This window comes from Seriola aureovittata, chromosome 3 (assembly GCF_021018895.1).
Source record: "Seriola aureovittata isolate HTS-2021-v1 ecotype China chromosome 3, ASM2101889v1, whole genome shotgun sequence".
NCBI lineage: Eukaryota > Metazoa > Chordata > Actinopteri > Carangiformes > Carangidae > Seriola > Seriola aureovittata.
This window is the reverse complement of record NC_079366.1, coordinates 27,255,921-27,273,293: the sequence shown is the minus strand read 5'-3', so window position 1 is coordinate 27,273,293 and position 17,373 is coordinate 27,255,921. Positions and strand designations below refer to the sequence as shown.

At 41.6% G+C, this 17,373-nt stretch overlaps 1 protein-coding gene across 3 annotated transcripts; it reads right to left on the bottom strand.

Annotated features, from left to right (window-relative positions):
- Positions 1–3,346: 3,346 nt before the first annotated feature.
- Positions 3,347–17,127, bottom strand: c1qtnf6b (C1q and TNF related 6b). Of its 3 annotated transcripts, none has more exons than XM_056367032.1 (3): positions 16,982–17,127; positions 13,215–13,407; positions 3,347–5,901 (listed from the first exon to the last, which is right to left on the bottom strand). In XM_056367032.1, exons 2-3 carry the CDS (start codon positions 13,393–13,395, stop codon positions 5,354–5,356), a joined length of 729 nt encoding a protein of 242 aa, XP_056223007.1. In that variant the 5' UTR covers positions 13,396–13,407; positions 16,982–17,127; the 3' UTR covers positions 3,347–5,353. The 3 variants fall into 3 exon arrangements, with proteins under 3 accessions (XP_056223007.1, XP_056223023.1, XP_056223018.1); XM_056367048.1 differs by lacking the exon at positions 16,982–17,127 and adding an exon at positions 16,854–16,970; XM_056367043.1 differs by lacking the exon at positions 16,982–17,127 and adding an exon at positions 16,540–16,654.
- Positions 17,128–17,373: the final 246 nt, after the last annotated feature.

The following is a 17,373-nucleotide window of genomic DNA, read 5'->3' as shown; positions in this document are numbered from 1 at the left end:
AAATAAAACAGTCTTTAACCTGTCTTTGTAGTCTCATAACATCTATCATAACCTCCCCCCACCACACCAGCTCCACCCTTCAATTTCCCTTCTGCTTCATCAGTTACATAACTGCAGAGAAGCAGGAATGCAGAAGGCCTCACAGTGCAATTGATATTTCAAACACTAAAACCGTCTAGATCTGCTGAATTGTAAATCTTTTAATTATTTTTAACAGAGAAATGGTATTAGTCTGTTAGTTTTGGATCACTGGAAAAGGACAGAGGTTATGCTGCCATTTTCCCTTTTATCACTGTATTCAACATCTACTGGTCTGTTTTCAACTTGCGACTACTTTGGTTTACAGGTGGCTCTAGTTACCCGGGTTTAGTCTAGGAAATCCTCCATCCTGCAGCCTCTCAGCCCTTTTTCCAGTAGGTCTCTCAGTAATAAGAGCACTGCGCTTTAGTCCTGTGTTAGCAATGCGAGAACAACCTTGAAGAAGACAGAAGCAGAAGTTAATTAAAAGATCTGATGTCAACGTTTTGTGTTACAAACAACTGCAAAATGGACGAGAAATTTATTGCATCATTCGAACATCAGCTCATTCGAACATATCAGACCGTTTCTTTGTTTCCACTGATGATAAGCACTTAGCCACTCAGGAGCTACAGTATGTTAGCTTGTCAAAACAACGTCATACAGAGCAGTTATATGAAGTCATGTGTTTAAATGCTAATGCTAATGCTAATACGGCTGCACAGACGCAGCTGCAGCCTCTAGTGTTGCCTACAACCTGTCAAACACAAAGATCCATCATCAGAATTGCTTGCAGGTGAGAGTGGGAAGAAGCGACAGAAGAGACCACCTATGTGCTTCAGCATTCTTGGGGGGGTCAGGACCCTGATTTGGATGTTGGGAAAGAATTACTACCATACAAACTGTCTCTTACTTTTATTGTTCTATAATGTTTGTTTTTCTTGTGACATACTGTGTTCGGATTAGACTTTCTCTCATTTGTTCCCTGTGCTTGTCTGTTCCTGGTTTTGTCTGTCTCCCTGCCTGTGTGTATATGTCTGTCTCTGCTGGTTGTGGTTTCCTGGTCCCGGCTCCTGCCAATTCACCTGAGCACTTGTGACTCATCAGCCAACCAAGCTAGAGCCAAGCTCTTTAACCTGCTGCAGTATTTAAACACCGGTTCTAGCCTTTGGTCTTATGTTGCCAGATGGTTCAGTCTCCCTTGTGGCACAGACGCTACGGCGACCTCTCAAGTCTGGTTTCCTAGTATTGCTTCCTGTTTGGTTACCCCTTGGTTTCCTTTCCAGATTTTTCGCTCCCAGCCTCACCCAACCAAGACGCCCTCGCCACTTTCCACTTGGGCCCTCAGTGCGCTTCCATGTTCCACTCCTTCAGCTTACCAGCCATCTTCTCCACGCAAGCCTCAGTCTGGACCCCAGCCCCTCACCCCCCCCTAATCTTACTTAAGTGTAAAATAAAACTACCTTGCAGCTGTTAACCTGCCTCCTGGTCTGCGTTCTGCGTTTTGGATCTGAAATACATGAATCTAATCCAGAGTTAAGTCTCAAGTTTTTGCAAGTGATTTGTCAGTCACAAAGCAGGTTTGTCCAGCCCAGTAGTTTAATGTGAGAAGGGAAGGTTTAAGTAATGGCTCACACACCATGACACTTTACGTGCTGTTATATTTAATAGTACATAAAGCCTGGGGTTTTAATCTTCATACACCACTGCTTCATCTGCCCTGCACACCAGTAAAAATCCTCCACAAAGTGATAAGACGGAGTCTATGATCTGTGTCTTTTTATTCCCGTGTCTCGGATAAGTCCCGTTGTCTTTTCTCTGATTTAATATTATTATATAAAAATATATATTATATGGAAACTTTGATGTGTCCACTTCAGCCGCTCCTCAGTATTTCTTATTTAGCTGCGTAACAAATGCTCTAATGATTAGGCAGCATGATGCATGAGGAATGAAACTTACAAATGATGCACTTGTGAAAAAATAAACAAAACTGGAAGTGTAATCAAATCAATCAATATATAAACTGAATGTAATAACTCCCAAAAGGGAAGATAATTCACTGGTTGAATGGTGTCCATAAAATTGTGAGAATAAAACAAGTCAAAAACCAGAAAAGCCGACAACACGAGCCCTGCAGTTTTTCTGGTTGGACATGATGCTTATAAGTGACTCATACTTGTTGAATCGTACTTATTGAATCGAAACTGCGACTCTCAGCTCTTATGCGACTCCTTTTGGCTGAATCTGTCCTTGTAAAAGTAAATTATACAAAACTTACAAATATCGCCAGTGTTAACACTCGGCAGGGGTAGTTAGAAGTTTTACGATTTTACACCACTTGATTGTTTATTGTTTAATAGGACTGAGTGAAACAGGCTCAACTGGCCGGTTGTGTTCGACAGTCTTGTAAAAGTTGAGTTAATTGGGCCGATTGCTGCGACCGACTGTGAGGGTATTTAACTGAAGTGCTGTGTGCAGATATTTTTACTGGGCAACAAAGTGAGCGCAAATATAGGTTCTTTAAAATCACATGTCCAGTGGGTAATTATTATCATGTTCGATTTTAATTGATGTATTCCTCCTACCTGGCCTTAATGAAGCTTTGCTGTTGTTCTGCACCATTTTTCGACTCCACTGTTGCAATTCATGGTTCTTAATGGGGTTTTTTTTTTTCTTTTTTAATCACTTGCGGATTCACATTATTTTATTTCATGTTCCCTCTTTTCAGTGTGTAAATATTCTGTTCAATGACAAAACTAAGTCAGACAAACCTAAACTAGGCCAAATGAAACGCTAAAGTGAACTAAATCAACCAGTGCTCATTTTAACTACCTCCTGTGCACATTGGATCAGCCTCCACTAGTCTGGGCTGCCGATCCAGGAAACTGTTCTGATGTCCTGCTTTGTTTCCCAATAGAGCTTTTCAGATCTCCACTCGGGGCTTAAAGTATTTATAACACTGCAGCCTGCTTTTCCTCTAGCAAAGCCTCCCTGAGGACAGCATTACAGCTAATGGGAGGGATATGGCCAAACAGATGGAGCTGGCAAGCTGCAGAGACCCATCCACTGTCTCTGAAAGTTTCAGATGAGTTTTTTTCCTTAGTATTTTTTTTTTTTTTGGTTTATTTTTGGCTAGTTTTGGGGGTTAAATTCAAAAACCATTCCCCTCGTAGGATTGAGTGGATTAATTGTGAGCCAAGTCTTAAACGGGATCCTGTCTAATGTAAAAAAATGAAAAAAGTAAGGAAAGCTCTGTAGAAATGTGATGATGTGCTTTGTACTTAAAATAAAGTGACATGTTAATGGAAGATACAGGCGCCTGACTTCATTTGGAATTATGAAAATTTTTAATTTCTTTATAATCAAGTGTCTTTTTGCTGTTCACTGATACAGAACAAAGAGAGACTTGGTTAGTGAAGGAGGAAATATTGTTTACAAATAAAAACATACAAAGTCCAGCCCCAACAGCACAACTGGTAGCACAGATATGAGCTATAAAGACAGCTATTATACAGATATTTACATAAACTGCTCTGCAGTAAGAAGACATGATATTTAATCATTAAAAATCCTAATGCATTCCTGCATTTGATAATAAAGCACCTTTGTTTATTATTATTATTTTGATATGTTGGGATATGTTCTTGTTTAAAGGGTCAGTTCAGAAATAAAAAAATTCTAATATTTATTTTTCCACTTAGCCCTAGCGATGCAGATAATTGCAGTTTTATTTAAAGTGATTTTTAGAGCTTCCATTCTGGACAGTTTTAAAATAGCCTCAATGTAAAATTATAACAGTGATAATCCTGATTAACCACATCACTGTTTCTGGAAAGAGACATTGCTGATGAGGAATCTACATGTCATTTTAAAAAACTTTGAGAGCCACAAACAAAATTCCACCTGTCTCTAAATTAAGTCCTTTAGTTTTATAGTTTAGTTGTTTTGTAGGAAGAGATTCAAGGGTCAGAACTGTCGACACACTGTAATTATCCACTGTGACACATCTGTGAGACGGCACAAGAGAGAGATGTTGAGGTGTGCCATGTCCAGATGATATGGAATTAGACGATTCTGATCTCTGCCATCCAGTTACCCTTAAAATGAAAGATGAACAGCCTACAGCACATCGAGAGAAGAGAGGGCGGGCCAGAGCCAGAAGACGCCTCTCACCACTGATCTTTCCAGAGGAGGTTCAATAGGTGAGACCCTAACCCCCCACCCCACAAAATGTCCAAAATGTTGGGCTGGATGTGAAACACACCCCTGGAAAACCTTCCCAAATCATGTATGAACTCATTTTCAGAGCAGATTCTCAGTGGCTTCACATCGACCAGAAGATAATTAGACCCCAACTAAAATATGGTCACCAACACCGGCAGAAGCGTGGTGTGTTACAAAGTAACCGTTGTCAAAAAGAGCAACAATCTTTTAATAATATCATAGAATCTAATTGCAAAAAAATAATTAGTTTCAAATGCTAATTTATACAAATAATTGAAAGTCCTATTTCACACCGTGGCATTAAAATGTGACCCTTTCACATGCGATTAGACTGAGTATAATTCAGACCGGGTCATGGACTCTACCAGCCTCTTGTTGCGGGCCTGTCGGTAGAGAGCGCTTTCAAATTTCCTGCAGCAGCTTAATGTATTATGATGTAACATCATTACATCAGGTTGAAGGAGCTCTTAACTTCAGCAAATACAATTTGAACTATCGGCATGGTTACACACCATCAGAGTAAGTGGCAAAATGTGTTTGTTTTGTTTTGTTTTTTTGAGTGTTGTGAACTGACCCTTTAAAGTGTTCTTCTGAAAGGCAAGAAGTGAAAGGTATGACAGCACTCTGCCCGTGTTAAGAAGCATCATGGCACAAATATATAAATGATTGCACAGATTTATGATTCCTGATAAGTGATAAAACTTTTTACACAAAGTCCCTGAAAGGAGAAACCCAAGAGGAAAAACTAGCACAGCACAAAAAGAAGAAAAAAAAAAAAGTCTGGCTTTGTACAAAAGTGTATTTCTAGTGCAAAGGAAGTAATTCAACATTCTTTCCTAATTGTGTGCTGTGATACCTTTTCCCCTTTTTTTTATTGTTCCTTTTGATTCTAATATTTTTGGCAGGTCCACATTTAAGAGGGCACAGTATGTTCCTCTCCAGGCTGAGAGGAATATTTCAAAAGCACCAAAACTTGTAAATGTCTTCTAGTTAGTTCTTCTTCCTCGGCACAAAGCAGTATCCACGGCAATAAAAAAAAAAAAAAAAAAAGAAAAATATTTGACCCAGAGATTCTGCCAATCCTCCCATTATTCCCTCTGTCCTGTTCTCACTGGATGCTTGGTGCCACCAGGTATCCATTGAAGGTGATGTAAACATCCACGTCGTCACTGTAAACGGCGTTCTCCCTCTCCCTCTTGTAGAGCCGGACCCACACCTCGTCGTTCAGAGCCAGATCCAGCATGACGCTCTGACTCTGCATGATGGACCTCTCGCTGGGCTGAGCGTACAGGATCACCTGCTCGTTGTCGTTGTGCATCAGGTGGAGGTAGGTCTCCTTGAAGTTCCAGGTGTGGATGTTGATGTTGAAGAAATAGATCCCCGGCACGTAGCAGTAGAACTTGCCCTTGAACATGTTGAAGTGCTCGTGGAGGTTGACGAACACCGTGTCGAACACCAGTGCCTGGTAGTAGTCCACGCTGTGCAGGGACTTTCGACGTCCCACTGAGAAGGAAGAGTGAGGGATCTTGCAGGCGTCCCCGGGGGCACCCGCCTGGCCTTTGCTGCCTTTAGGGCCCATGGGTCCTCGGTAGCCGGAAGGGCCCTCCAGACCAGGTTTTCCAGGTGTGCCTTTGTCACCTCTGTCTCCTTTATCACCTGGGGGGGGCAAGAAGAAACACAGGTGAGCAGGTCAGACAGAAACATCAGGAGCTTAATCTGAACTTCTTTCATTTTCAGTGTTTATGTGAAACAGAAAGATTTTAGCTCTTAATATGTTTTTTCCTTGGGAAAACATTAGATGCAGCTCATTGAGATAAGACAGCTATCTTTGAAATGGAAATTAGTCCTCATTGTACCCCCGCTGTACCAAAGAAGAACATGAACAATATCCCAGAATTAGAGAGGTCGTCTTATCATTGAGCAAAGTGCAGCTTTTAGAGAGAAAGACTTGATCTGAGCGCTTGCTCCACAACAGACCGTCCATTTAGTCATGCAAACGATGCCAATTAAGCTTTTATTCATCTTGTTCTTGTGTTCATAATGGCTACAAATCCACAAATGGCAACAAAACTTTCAAATCAAAACATTTGGAACCCTGTTTATAAATCTGAAGGAATTTGGTTAAATTCTTCTTTGACTATAACACAAGAAATGTGTGAGGAGGGAAACATGTAAACTGTGGTCAGAATATAAACGATTTACGAGCCACACTTTGAACTTCATTAAAGTGAACCCTGACCTTTATTTACCTCTAATGAAGACCAGTTGGAACTGCAATAAAGTCGATATGATTTATCTCTGCTTACACACATTGCTTACAGGGAGAATATTTTAATGCCGACACATGTTCAAAAAACTAAACCAGTGGTTAAAACGTGGGTGAAAGAAAGTGAAGGAAAGAAAGAGATCAACACCTGGCTGACAAAAAGAAAACAGATGTTTAAACGCACCTTCTATTAAGAGGCAATTCAACAACACATATGTTCACCTTATACAAGAGATGTAGCAGTTTAGTTTAAATGTCGAGGCGCCAACTCTGTAAGAGACAAACTAGCCGGTTCTACTTGTTAAAATAGAAAATATAATCCAAGTACAACACACTGGAAATATCAACTGTCCTGTGAAAACCATCTCTAAATTTGGTGATTTTGGATTCACAAAGCTAAAACCAGACCTTTCCTTAGATCATAAAACGGTGTTTTGGAGTCACATGGCAGCAACACATTTGTACAACAGATGCTGATCTCGGGCCTGGGAGCCATTTCATCACACGTGTAGCTACAGACCAGAGCTGACGTGTGTCTCCTCATAAGGTGACCACACGTCAGGGCTACAGTGGCAAAGGTGGTACCACATGGGGACTGCAAGTACGTGACTGGTCAGGATGGCCTTCTTGTGCTTTCCTCTACAAGTTTCCGATGCTGGTGGAAATTGTTGCGAGGCAAAACAAGATTACAGAAGTTGAAGAAAGGCTCTGTTACATTCAAACATGAAGGAAAGGTACCTGCTCCCAGAGAGCCACTCTAAGAGAATAAAAGAATGTAAATATAGCGATTGCACCGACTTCCGCCTCACAAGGTAAACACAGTTACTGTTGGGGAAAACTATAATTAATGCACAACACGTGTGATGCATCTGTCCAGGGTTAGAGTGGTGATATCGACAGGACAAATCCAACCTATAGGACTGTCCTCCAGTAAAAAACCAGCCCAAAGGTCGTTTGTGCAGCAGGTTATTATGAGCCACAGTTCGGCGACGTGGGATAAGATCGTCTAATGTTGAGGAAGCAGCGAAACACGATCTTTTCCTAAACCTATCCAAGCCGTGACTGTTATTTTAGTAACCGTGGCGACAAAGGTAGGAGGTACGCCGCTGTCGGTACAGTCCGCGTGTTTATTATTGTAACCATGACAATCGAGGTCGTGTTGGTGTCCTGTTGTACAGCTGGGCTCGATTAGCATCAACTTTAAATCAAACTTTACACACATACAAACAAACACAGATGGGTAAAAGGAAAACCAGTATTAAGTGTTAGTGGTTAGTAAAGTGTTGATTTCCAGCTGCTAGAACAGTTTAATTACTCTTGGACGTCGATTCAAACTTCACTGGAGAGATGAACGACATTGTTCCAAAACATATTCCCCCATTTGGTGCTTCGATAAAGGTGGAGGAGAGCGCTGCCTGACGTGTCGGTCTAAAATCTCCTACAGGTGCTCGACTGTGTTGTGATGTCGTGACTGTGAAGGCCATAGGTGTCACATTCTCATCAGTCACCTGTAACCATTCTTCCTTTAATTTGTCACCTTTCTGTTCACACAAATTAGACCTTGTCCAAACCATTTACTTCATAAAGCCACCTGTGCTAATGTTAAAAATGTTAGCTGGATGTTTTCATGGACCTTATTTGCTCTACTCTTGTTTACAGTATATGTTTGCTTCTCTGTTGTATCCTGTTTTTTTTTGCTTCCTAAACAACAAGACACCGTTTCTCTCAGGATTTTATATTCATATGCGACCTGTCAACAAGCTCTGAAAGTGATTAATGAGCTTATGTATATCCTCCTGTCACCGCTGCTGACTGAAATGTCTCGGGTTAAGTGGACATTTTGAGTGTTGCTATTGTTTCCAGTACACAAAAACCTCTTTTGCTCTGAAATCAAGTGACACTGCTTATGGCCCCTTTTAAACTTCATCCTCATATCACCACGAAGCAGCTGTGAATATAAAGGCCTCTGAGCTAAGAAAACACTCCCACGACAATAAACAGAGGCAAATAAACTGAGGAACAGCACAGCCTGTTGAAATTTTTGGATGAAAAGTTGGTGACAGTTTGTGATTTTCACATTCAGTTGAAGGATGACATGCTTCTTTACTGGCTCTGCTACAGAGACCTTTCAAGTCATCTTGGCAGATTCAAAACTACATGCTTTTCAAGCTTTGAAATGCTGATATTTAAATACATGTGGGTCTATGAGGCTCTGGAGCTTGGGTGACATAAAGACAACCTTTGTAAAATCTTGCTGTGCTGCCTGTAGGACGCTGCTCTGCAGACATTTAGGCAGGTCATGAGTTAAGCACCTCTGGGCTGGGTAAACCACACAGGAAGAAGCCACAGCACTGCCCTCGCTCACCATGACCAAAACTTCCTGAAGACCGGAGGTAAACACAGCTCATCCTCTCCACACATCCACAAAGATCTGTCTGGCTATGACCAGTGTCCACAAAAAAAAAAAAAGCCCTGAGGAGAGTTACAGTAGTTTCCACAAACAGCAGCTTAGCAGCCACCTCTGCACTTGGTAACCATATATGGGACTGATCCTTCATCCTGAAATCAAATAACAACACGGCTACTTGGAACCCTGCATGTCTTTCTTTTTCCTGCTCAGTGTCAACAACAATAAAATCCTAGTATCCACTTCTAGATGCTAAATTACAGCATTTAGATTTCAGAAGTATTGTAAGTTGATTCTCTGGTTCACCCCTTTCCCCTTATCTTGGCTCATCTGCCTCATAACGGAGCTGCTCCACCCTGGAAAAGTGAAGTTAATATGTTGTTAACATGCAAAACGGCTTGTCTAGAAAAAATCTACTGTATGTTCCAGTACCATTCAAATTCTTTCCTGATACCAATACAAATACTTAGAATTATGCTAACAAGTAAATAGCTTGAACTCAGGCAACATCTGCCCAGTTTAAATCCAAAGTATGGGAGTATTTAGGATCTCACTTTTTAAGACACGAAGCTCCATATGACTGAAGCTGTTTGTGAACTGTGTCATGGTGAAGTCATCCACTGCAGAAGTGTGACAAGACATTTTATTTGGTTGCACCTAGAATTAAATACTGAAGGAAGAAAAAAGGCGAGTATCTGTGCGCCAGAAGTCTCTGAATATATCTGCTCCGATTCAAAAACAATAATAATTCTGTGTATACATATTTTTACTCTTTAACCTTGAACATTACAATGGAAAAAGAGAATGGACCCTGGACAAGAGACTGAATGAACATGGGAAACAGACAACATGCCAATGTGAACACCAGACCAAGAGTGGATGCAGCGCTGACTGGGAAGCGGTCAAAGTCGTCAGACAGGAGTCAGTGGACGTGGAACGACACCTGAGCAATTCGTTCTAATAAAATGCCAGATGGAGCTGAAAGCTCGCCAAAAAGCTAGTAAGTTTACCTTTACATCAAACTAAGTATATCGTTTCCCAACTGGTGTAGGCTTGCACATCAGCTCACAGTCCACACATGCATCACATTAACACCATTTCAGTTCATTTCCATCCATCAACTCCACGTGTCAGTGGATTTGAACTGAGGACCAACTTGCTGTGAGAACAACAATGCTAACCAATGCTAACCAATGCTAATCAGAAAAGATTCAAAGTACAAATAGCTGGGACTCAAAAAATGAGAAGCATTGCAGCAATTAAGGCTCAAAAACCAACATTTAAACGAACATCAAACGCATTGCAACAGTAGTTACATTACACCATGTAACAAAGGCTCTGGAAAGACTGTTAAAGTCAACAGGCATGTTGATATGAGAGACTGTACTTTAGAAATAAAACACTTGTGGAAAGTCAATACCCACTTTCCCCACAACCCACTCAGAATGGGCCGGCAGCCCACACCAGCTGGGAACCACTGACACATAACACATACTGACATCTTACCTTCAATGTTGAAAGATGAACACGTTCTGCAAGGTCTACAACTAAAATGTGATCAGTATTTAAATTTTACAGCTGACACTTAGGAAATCTGTATAACTTGAGATCTGAGGGTCCCTACTGATTAACATATCTCGTGACTTTAGGCTTTCAGACTGCAAAGGCAACATCGCAAAAATTTGAGATTTACATTTCATGTTTTCACCGTAATTAAGCCACCCTGAACGTCCTGAATATTTTAACGCAGTGTAAGACATAATTTAATCCTGTGAATGTTGATGCAGAAATGTGTGGGTGCAGAATCGCCTTTGTCCATGACTGAGGGTTCTTTTGAGAAATTTGGCTGGATGCTCCCCCCCAATTGAGATTGGCTGAGGAACTGATTGTGGGTTACACTGTTTAAATTCGATAACAGCGGCTTTGTGGGGGCAAAGCCAGACACACACATTAGTGCAGACACACACACACACACACACACACACACACACACACACACTGAAAGTAGGCGTTATTGTTTTCCAGCGAGTCACTGAAACACACAGAAGAAAAAGGAGTGTTTGTCTGTGGGTATTGTTTGTGCATATTGCATGTGGGCAACTATAATTGTCCATGGCTAAGTGTGTGTCTTTATGCATGGTTGTGCGCCTGTGTGTGTGTGTTAGTGTGTGTGTGTGTGTGTGTGTGTGTGTGTGTGTGTGTGTGTGTGTGTGTGTGTGTGTGTTAGTGTGTGTGTGTGCTTTCTTCCACATAAGCAGGTTCAGTGCCAGGTGAAAGCGCCTGCCGAGACCTCCCTCGCTGCACAGCTGCAATTCAGTGACACGGTTTTATTGCCTCATTTGAACACAGGAGCAACACTTTGACACAAAACACAGATTCAGGATTTGACAAAAAATGACAGGAAAGGATTTGTTCAAGCCTATTTTTCTAAAGTGAAAACCCTTTTTCCATTAAAAGCATCATGTATCCATCCAGAACCTGAACTTAAAATCAATAAATGAAAGAGCTCCAAGAGCGTTTTGTTTCGGTTTGTTTGCGACAAAGACATGATCCCTCTACTGCTTCCCACCAGTGAACAATTGGATCTGAATGTCAAATAACAGCCTTTGTCATCAATCATGAACTTTTTTATAGTGCATAGTCCAGGGAGTTTGTGGCCCCAGTGGAAAGTACTGCTCCGCTCAGAGTTTTTAAAGCACCAACCTGGTCCAAGAAATTAAAATTGGACCTAAGTTCTTACAATGGAAAAGTTCACGAGTTCTTCTGTGGTACAAAAGGGGCTTTAATTGCCCAGAAAGTATGTATGTGCATGTGTGTGTTTGTGTATGTGAGACAAGAGAGTGAGAAAAAGAAGAAAAGGAAGATTTTTCTTTTTTCTTGCTTCAGCAGTTGGACTGGTTTGGGGGTTGATTGCGGGTCAGAACAGACTTGGCGTGTCCAGTTATCAAAGGAGCAGCAGATAAAACAACAAAGTGATGACACATCGTTTGGACTGCTCTGGTGGAGTTGGCAGCTATGTCTCTGATATTAGACACACATGTTCTCACAAATCCCTCTCCAGCTGTGACAGTGTAGCTCTTGGACATTTGAAAAATCTTGTATTTTTAATCTCTCTTGTCATATTTCTCCATTTCTCTCTGTTTCCCCTCAGGATTTAAACACTTGCAAATACAAACAAAGCCACAAACACACAATTAATCACAGACACGCACACATCTTCACAGTTGGCCTTCCTCACTGTCTGACCTATAATAATAAGTCATACAAGCTTTTACAGATCGGGCTGTGACAGGACTCACTGTAACCATAAGGATTTGAGTCAGTCATGTGCAAGCCCAGGGTTTGCTGTTGATACTTTGCGGGTTATTTAACGACACACAAATTCATTTAAGAATACACACCTGGTATTCATGATATCACCTGAAATATTTAAGGTGGCAAAACTGGATTTTAACATAGAGCCACAAGTGAAGGTGCGAACTTGATGACCTTCACATTCCAGTTTAAAATGCACTATTGGTACACACACATTACCTGAGACCTTGTGGGCCCCCTGAGGGTCTGCAGCCCTGGGGCAGCTGCTTGCTTTACCAAGCTGGTTATTCAATTCATGCTCCGTTTTATGATTGTGGGTAATTATGTTCAAGTCTTCTTCAGCCCGAGTCTAACTGTGCGCAGAAGTTCAAGAAGGTATTTATGTTAGATTCATGTCCAGATTCAAAGACCATTCTGGACCAAATCCAAATTTTTGGATCCATTAAGACCTCTAGTAAAAAGTCAAATAAAGTTAAAAGACAAGCTTGTTTTTCTGACTCCTGTAAATACAGTGTATCTAAGATAAACTGACAACACGATGTGGTTGTGTTTGTAAATATATTTTGCCTAGTAAAATGTCATTTCCTCACTAAATCAATTTCTTCACTTCATATATTACATCAAGTCACATGTTGATACACATTTCCTTTGACAGACGCTGTCAAAAGCCGTTAAAGTCACTGTTTCTTGGAAGTCTGCTACTTTAAAGTGGTTCCTGTTTGTTTTTCTATCTGTGGCGTGTCTAATGTCTTTTTGGAAATCAGTCTCGATTTGTGTCTCAAATCCACTGAACCGTCACTGCACGGTCACACCTGAGTAGCACTGTTCCATTATAACATACATGATTATGCCTCCTATTAAATAGGAAGCTTGACGGAGACATGGACATCTGGAAAAAGCAGTGATCTGATTGAGGAAGTGCAGCATGAAGCAGACTCATGACGGCAGACCTGTCACGTTAATTCATGAGTTCATTGATACCTTTGAGGATGGTCATGTTGATGACAGTGCGGACCTCTGGCATCTGGTATTGGGCTGTGGCTTGTGGCGGCTCCTGGTGGTCGCAGCATCGTCTGCAGAGCCTGACAGGTGGTCTAGAGGGGGAGGGGACACAGCAAACCAGGGGGAGGAGCAAAAGCAGCCTCAAACACATCGCCAACATGGTTGACACAACCTGAGAGTGGAAGGAAAGACAAAAAGGAAAGAGAGTGGAAAAGTTATAAGTTGCTTGCTTTTCCTTCTTCTACAGGGAAACTTCCTACAAACTAAAATCAAAGTAAACATTAAAAAACCATCAAACCAAAACCAACATTTTTTGGTAGATTTTGTTAGGTGGTTTATATTTTTCACATTCCTGTGGACAAGTGTCAAGTTATGCTGATGATGACCAAAGTATTTTTGAAGGTTATCTCATCTAAAGAGTCAAAAACACTGACAGTAATCCTCAGGAATTCCTGGAAGGCCTTGACAATCTTTCCAGTCTCACCATTTTACAGCGATGTTTAGTCAGGGAAGTTAGTCACACAGGGGAAAATCCACTGTAAAAGTAGCAGAGATGCAAATTTCTCCAGCAACAGCTTGTCTCAATATACCAGATTGCAACGCAGCCAAGACTTGCTGTGGTTTGAGCAAGGGCCACGACCAAAATCATGGATATATTCCAGTGTTCACGGACTATTTATCCAGCTGTCATCATCCTTAATACGCAAAAGTTCTCCACATTTATTCTCTGGCAGTACTTGAAAGTTTTGTGGAAAATGTCGGAAATCACTAATTAGACAAGTCAAGATTAACAGAAAGCAAAAAAAAAAAAAGTAAATCACAACACATCATCATTCAATAACTCCTGACATACGGTGAACATCACAGGCTGAACTGTATCTGAGGGAGGTAACTTTCCTTTAACTTTGAAGAAAATGAAAAAAACTGAGGTATTAAGGTCAAATCCAGAGGAGGCACTTCATCCTTGTGAGTATGGAGTTCTCATATGGGATCCAGAGGTTTCGGATTTAGAGATACAAGCCCCGGAGAAAAACTATACAGTTGATAAAAGGGAAAGGGGCGAGTCACATGGCCTTCCATACGTACAAACAAACACACACACACACACGCACACACACACACACACACCTGGACTGAATTGGATTTGAAAACATGAGCAGTGATTTGATTCCTCTCACAGACGTAAACATTCACACACATTTCCAAGGACAAAATGTTCTGCTGAACCTGTTGCCCTTGGAGCGCCTCATCTGTGCAACACAAATGCACCAATTTCCCTCGCTCTCTCTGAATTTCATGCCCACATTTTAGAAGTCAGGAATATAAACCTGTCCAAAACTGTAAAAGTTGGCACAATATTTTCTCATTTGGCTCATTCATGTCTCCCCCATCCTTCCTGTCATCCGTCCCCACTTCCAGCCTCTGAACTCCACACGTGTGAAGAGCAAAATATGGAGAAGACAAAAAGCAAAAACAAAAGGCAGATGACAGAGCTAAGCTAAAACAAACATGAAAAAATAAACAAGGGAGAGAAAGATGAGAGAGATAACAGAGAGATTCTCGGGGGTTTTTTTTTGCAGTGATGGATGAACGTAGACAGGATCTCAGATGACGAATGGAGCGTGAGTCTGAGAAAATGAAACGACGAGATCTATGCCTCGATATTTCTATCCCACAATGATTAAAAAATATTATCATAACAGTTATTATCTGAGAGCGCTTCACTGTCACGGCCAGGCCGATGTCAGAGGATACATTTCCGCTCACTTCCGCAACATGGTGGAAAAATTGGTTCAGATTTATCATTTCTGTCATTTACTTGATCCGCATACCCCTGATGATTTGCAAAAACTGCAGCAAGAGAATGGCTTCAGTCGCCCTAAAAAAAAAATACAAAAATACAAACTAAAGCTTAAAAACCATGAGAGCAGGATGGTTGGTGCTGCCTGGAAGTGCTCACAATGGAAGAAGGATTGTACTAGTTTTGCAGAGCTCTCAACAGTGGATTCACTACAGTGATGCAAAAAATTTGATTTTGGAGGCTAGTACAGATTTCCCCACGAGTGATTCATCTCAGCGCAGCATACAGGTCTCAAAGCGCTACATCGCATCAGCTCCACATCCTGGTGAGTGAAGCTGGACTACTTCCTCTGTCTGCCTGCTGGGGCCGGTGTGTGTGTTGTACTGAGCGCTGGGATGTAGAATTGAATGAACAGATACAACCTGCACAGTCTCACAGATGCAGCCAGTTTTTTAAAGATTGCCATTATCATCCACACTCCATCAGTGCAAGTTTCTTTATTTTATAGGGATGGCAACGTCCGTTTGTCAGTCCACCACTTTGAACCAGACTGTCTCAACAACTAGCCTATTGACTGATGGCCAGATTTCAGCAAAACACACTCAGCTACTTTGTGTTTAGCTCAAATTAGCATATGTTAGCATGCTAATATGATGAACGTTACACCTATTAAATAGGCTATGAGCATGTTAGAATTGTCATTGTGAGCATGTTAGCATGCTGAAATTAGCCTTTAGCTCACAGAATTGCAGTGCGCTACAGCCTCAGTTAGCTGCTAGCATGGCTGTGCTCTTAGTCTTGTTCACATAGACCAGTGTGAAGCCTCACTAAGAAGTTTACTGTTACATAAGTTCATATTCCTATCACCAAACTGACACTGAAGTTCATAAACCTTACATTACATAACATTAAATTATGGACATTAAACTGTTTCTCTTGCTGATACGCCAAGAAATATTTGGCACAAAGTTTTTACTCTTAATTTCTAATGCAACATGCTGACACAGTGATTTTTTTGACATCTGTTCAGTGTACATGCTTAGACACAATTTTTGCTGTGCTCTGACATCACACAACGTGCATGTGCAACACGTGATGCATCAACCTGTTGGTTAGTTTGCTTATTTCCCACACTGCCCTGTCCTGCATCAGCAGTAACTGCTCTTCTTTGGAAACGCTTCTTGCTGCATGTAGCTATGTGCATATTGTGCAGAAAAGTAATGAGGATGATAAATAAAACTACTGGCTTGACATTTGAATACCAATGTAAAAGAAAAAAAAGAAAATTTTACAGCAGATTTCATCAGCTAATCTGACATTTTCTCACACTTTAGAGGAACTAAATTAATCTATTACATCATGAACTCAATTTACCTCATCACCACCACCACCACCCCCCCCCCCCCCCCGACCCCCACCCCCCACCACGCCTCCACCATCAGGACACCAATGACCATGTTGACAGCATGATGAATAATGAACTAATGCTGCTGGATTACTCACCCAACCGCAACACTCACGCAACAGTCATAATGAATTAATTTAGGGAGCCACGTCTACAACAGCCAGAGCATCAGTTTGGCACGCGGCTGCAGGAAACTATAAACTCACAACTCAAAACGCTCACAACACACAACACAACCGCCCGTGCACTGAAAGACACGTGTCAGTGAGCCGGCGCTTGAGAGCGTGCACGGCGATGTTAGGGGGGTAACTTCCAAATAAAAAAAAAAAAAGTAAGAATTACTGCTGCTGAGTTGGCAACTTGTGAATAACTTCCTTCAATCGTGCACGTCTCTGCGAGCACGCAAACGCACCGCCGGGTGTTTCCTCTTCTTCTCTCCCTCTTTTTTTTTTTTTCATTTGAAACTTCGCAGGATTGTTCTGCAGAACCGCGAGACGGGTTGTCACATAAAGTGTCAGAGTGTCTGGTCGCTTTTCTTACCTGGTGGAGTTTCACCACAGCGGAGGAGAAAAAGCAGACTGCCGGTGTCAGGCGGAGAGGAGGAACAACTAAGGAGAAACTCACTCACTTACTCTCTCTCTCTCTCTCTCTCTCTCTCTCTATCCCATACACACTCTCTCCCTCCCTCTCTGTCTTTACACACACACACACACACACACACACACACACACACACACACACACACAAGAACATCAAAAGTCAGTCTCTCTCCCTCAGCTCCCCCACAGTGTCCCCCTCCCCTCCTCACTTCTCTTTCTTTTTTCCTCCTGTGATCATCTCCTGTACTTCCCCCCCTCCTTCCCCATCCACCCTCTCCTCAAAACTCCACATCCATCACTCTTACTTAAGAGAGTGCCGACTGCTGCACCTTC